The 2,500-nt window shown below is 33.5% G+C and overlaps 1 protein-coding gene across 2 annotated transcripts in view; it reads right to left on the bottom strand.

Moving 5' to 3' along the window:
• Positions 1 to 2,245, bottom strand: part of igfbp7 (insulin-like growth factor binding protein 7) — a 24,857-nt gene extending 22,612 nt beyond the window's left edge. For both annotated transcript variants that reach the window (XM_028572621.1, XM_028572622.1), the window contains exon 1: positions 1,692 to 2,245. In XM_028572621.1, the coding sequence (XP_028428422.1) occupies positions 1,692 to 2,136 (445 nt within the window). In that variant the 5' untranslated portion in view covers positions 2,137 to 2,245. The remainder of the gene's footprint in view (positions 1 to 1,691) is intronic.
• Positions 2,246 to 2,500: the final 255 nt, after the last annotated feature.

Raw genomic sequence — 2,500 nt, 5'->3', positions numbered from 1 at the left:
TATGTTGTAAATGTAGAATATATAAATACAGATGTTATATTATTACGGTATGTTGTTGTAAATGTAGAATATATAAATAAAGACGTTATACTATTACGGTGTGTTGTTGTAAATGTAGAATATATGAATAAAGATGTTATATTATTACGGTATGTTGTTGTAAATGTAGGATATATAAATAAAGATGTTATATTATTACAGTATGTTGTTGTAAATGTAGAATATATAAATAAAGATGTTATATTATTATAAATAAAGAAGTTATATAATTACGGTATGTTGTTGTAAATGTAAAATATATAAATAAAGATATTATATATTTACGGTATGTTGTAAATGTAGAATATATAAATAAAGATGTTATAGTATTACGGTATGTTGATGTAAATGTAGAAGATACAAATAAAGACGTTATTACGGTATGTTGTTGTAAATGTATAATATATAAATAAAGATGTTATATTATTACAGTATGTTGTTATAAATGTAGTATATATAAATAAAGATGTTATATTATTACAGTATGTTGTTGTAAATGTATAATATATAAATAAAGATGTTATATTATTATGGAATGTTGTAAATGTATAATATATAAATAAAGAGGTTATATTATTATGGAATGTTGTTGTAAATATATAATATATAAATAAAGATGTTATATATTATAATGGAATGTTGTTGTAAATGTACAATATATAAATAAAGATGTTATATTATTACAGTATGTTGTTGTAAATGTATAATATATAAATAAAGATGTTATATTATTATAGTATGTTGTAAATGTAGAATATATAAATAAAGATGTTATATTATTACAGTATGTTGTTGTAAATGTAGAATATATAAATAAAGATGTTATATTATTACGGTATGTTGTTGTAAATGTAGAATATATAAATAAAGATGTTACATTATTATAAATAAAGACGTTATATAATTATGGTATGTTGTTGTAAATGTAGAATATATAAATAAAGATGTTATATTATTATAAATAAAGACGTTATATAATTATGGTATGTTGTTGTAAATGTAGAATATATAAATAAAGATGTTATATTATTACGGTATGTTGTTGTAAATGTAGGATATATAAATAAAGATGTTATATTATTACGGTATGTTGTTGTAAATGTAGAATATATAAATAAACACGTTATATTATTACGGTATGTTGTTGTAAATGTAGGATATATAAATAAAGATGTTATATTATTACGGTATGTTGTTGTAAATGTAGGATATATAAATAAAGATGTTATATTATTACGGTATGTTGTTGTAAATGTAGAATATATAAATAAAGATGTTATATTATTATAAATAAAGACGTTATATAATTACGGTATGTTGTTGTAAATGTAGAATATATAAATAAAGACGTTATATTATTAAGGTATGTTGTTGTAAATGTAGAATATATAAATAAAGACATTATTACGGTATGTTGTTGTAAATGAAGAATATATAAATAAAGATGTTATATTATTACGGTCTGTTGCTGCAGTGACTGACTTTGCTCTGATAAATGGAGACAGACGAGCTCCGCCCGGGAAGTTACAGATCTGTTTGACTATATAACAATCAGTTCATGAGATGAAAGACACAAGTTATGGATTACAATATATATATATATATATATATATATATATTTATGGGTGTCAGCTGTGTGACATCAGACTCACCTGTGGGGCAGCGGCCTTTGTTCTGGATGCTGATTGGTTCTTTGCCCTGATTCTCGGCTGCCAGGCTGGCGCTACGCAGTGCGCAGCCGTTGCTGTACGTCAGCGCATCGCTGCCGCAGACTTCGTAGTTGCTCTTGCAGACACACACTCCCAGCTTCTTCTTCTTGTCCTCGTCAGTTCTGACGCACTCCAGCCCGGCGCCACAGCGGCGTGCTGCCGCCCGGCGCCCACCACACGGCTCTCCCTCGGCGGCGGCACACACCGAGCAGCAGCCGCACGAATCCCGGACAGATCCCGCTGCGCAGCCAGCCGCCGGGAGACCCACGCACTGACCCGGGTCACACGGGCCGCAACCAGGAGCTGCAGAGACCCGGACCCAGAGACCCGGGACCAGAACCAGAACCAGAACAGGAACCAGAGACACACACAGGCTCAAAGACTTCATGATGAAGAACTGAGGCAAACTGCTGCTAGACGGCTGCTACTCTGAACTAAACTGTGCAGACTGGGTCTGTGTTAACACACTGACTGTGATCTGCAGACTGAGTGAACAGAGGAAGGAGAGAGGGAGGAGAGGGAGGGAACAGAGGGAGGAGAGGGAGGGAACAGAGGGAGGGAACAGAGGGAGGGAACAGAGGGAGGAGAGGGAGGGAACAGAGGGAGGGAACAGAGGGAGGGAACAGAGGGAGGAGAGGGAGGGAGAGAACAGAGAGAGAGAGAGACAGAGAAAGAGAGAGAGACAGAGCGACAGAGAGAGAGAGAAGGAGAGAGAGAAACAGAGAGCAAAAGAGTGAGAGAGAGCCAGACAG

This window comes from Perca flavescens, unplaced genomic scaffold (genome assembly GCF_004354835.1).
Source record: "Perca flavescens isolate YP-PL-M2 unplaced genomic scaffold, PFLA_1.0 EPR50_1.1_unplaced_scaf_22, whole genome shotgun sequence".
Taxonomy (NCBI): domain Eukaryota; kingdom Metazoa; phylum Chordata; class Actinopteri; order Perciformes; family Percidae; genus Perca; species Perca flavescens.
Note: the sequence above shows the minus strand (reverse complement) of the source record. Positions and strands in the feature narration are given on the sequence as shown.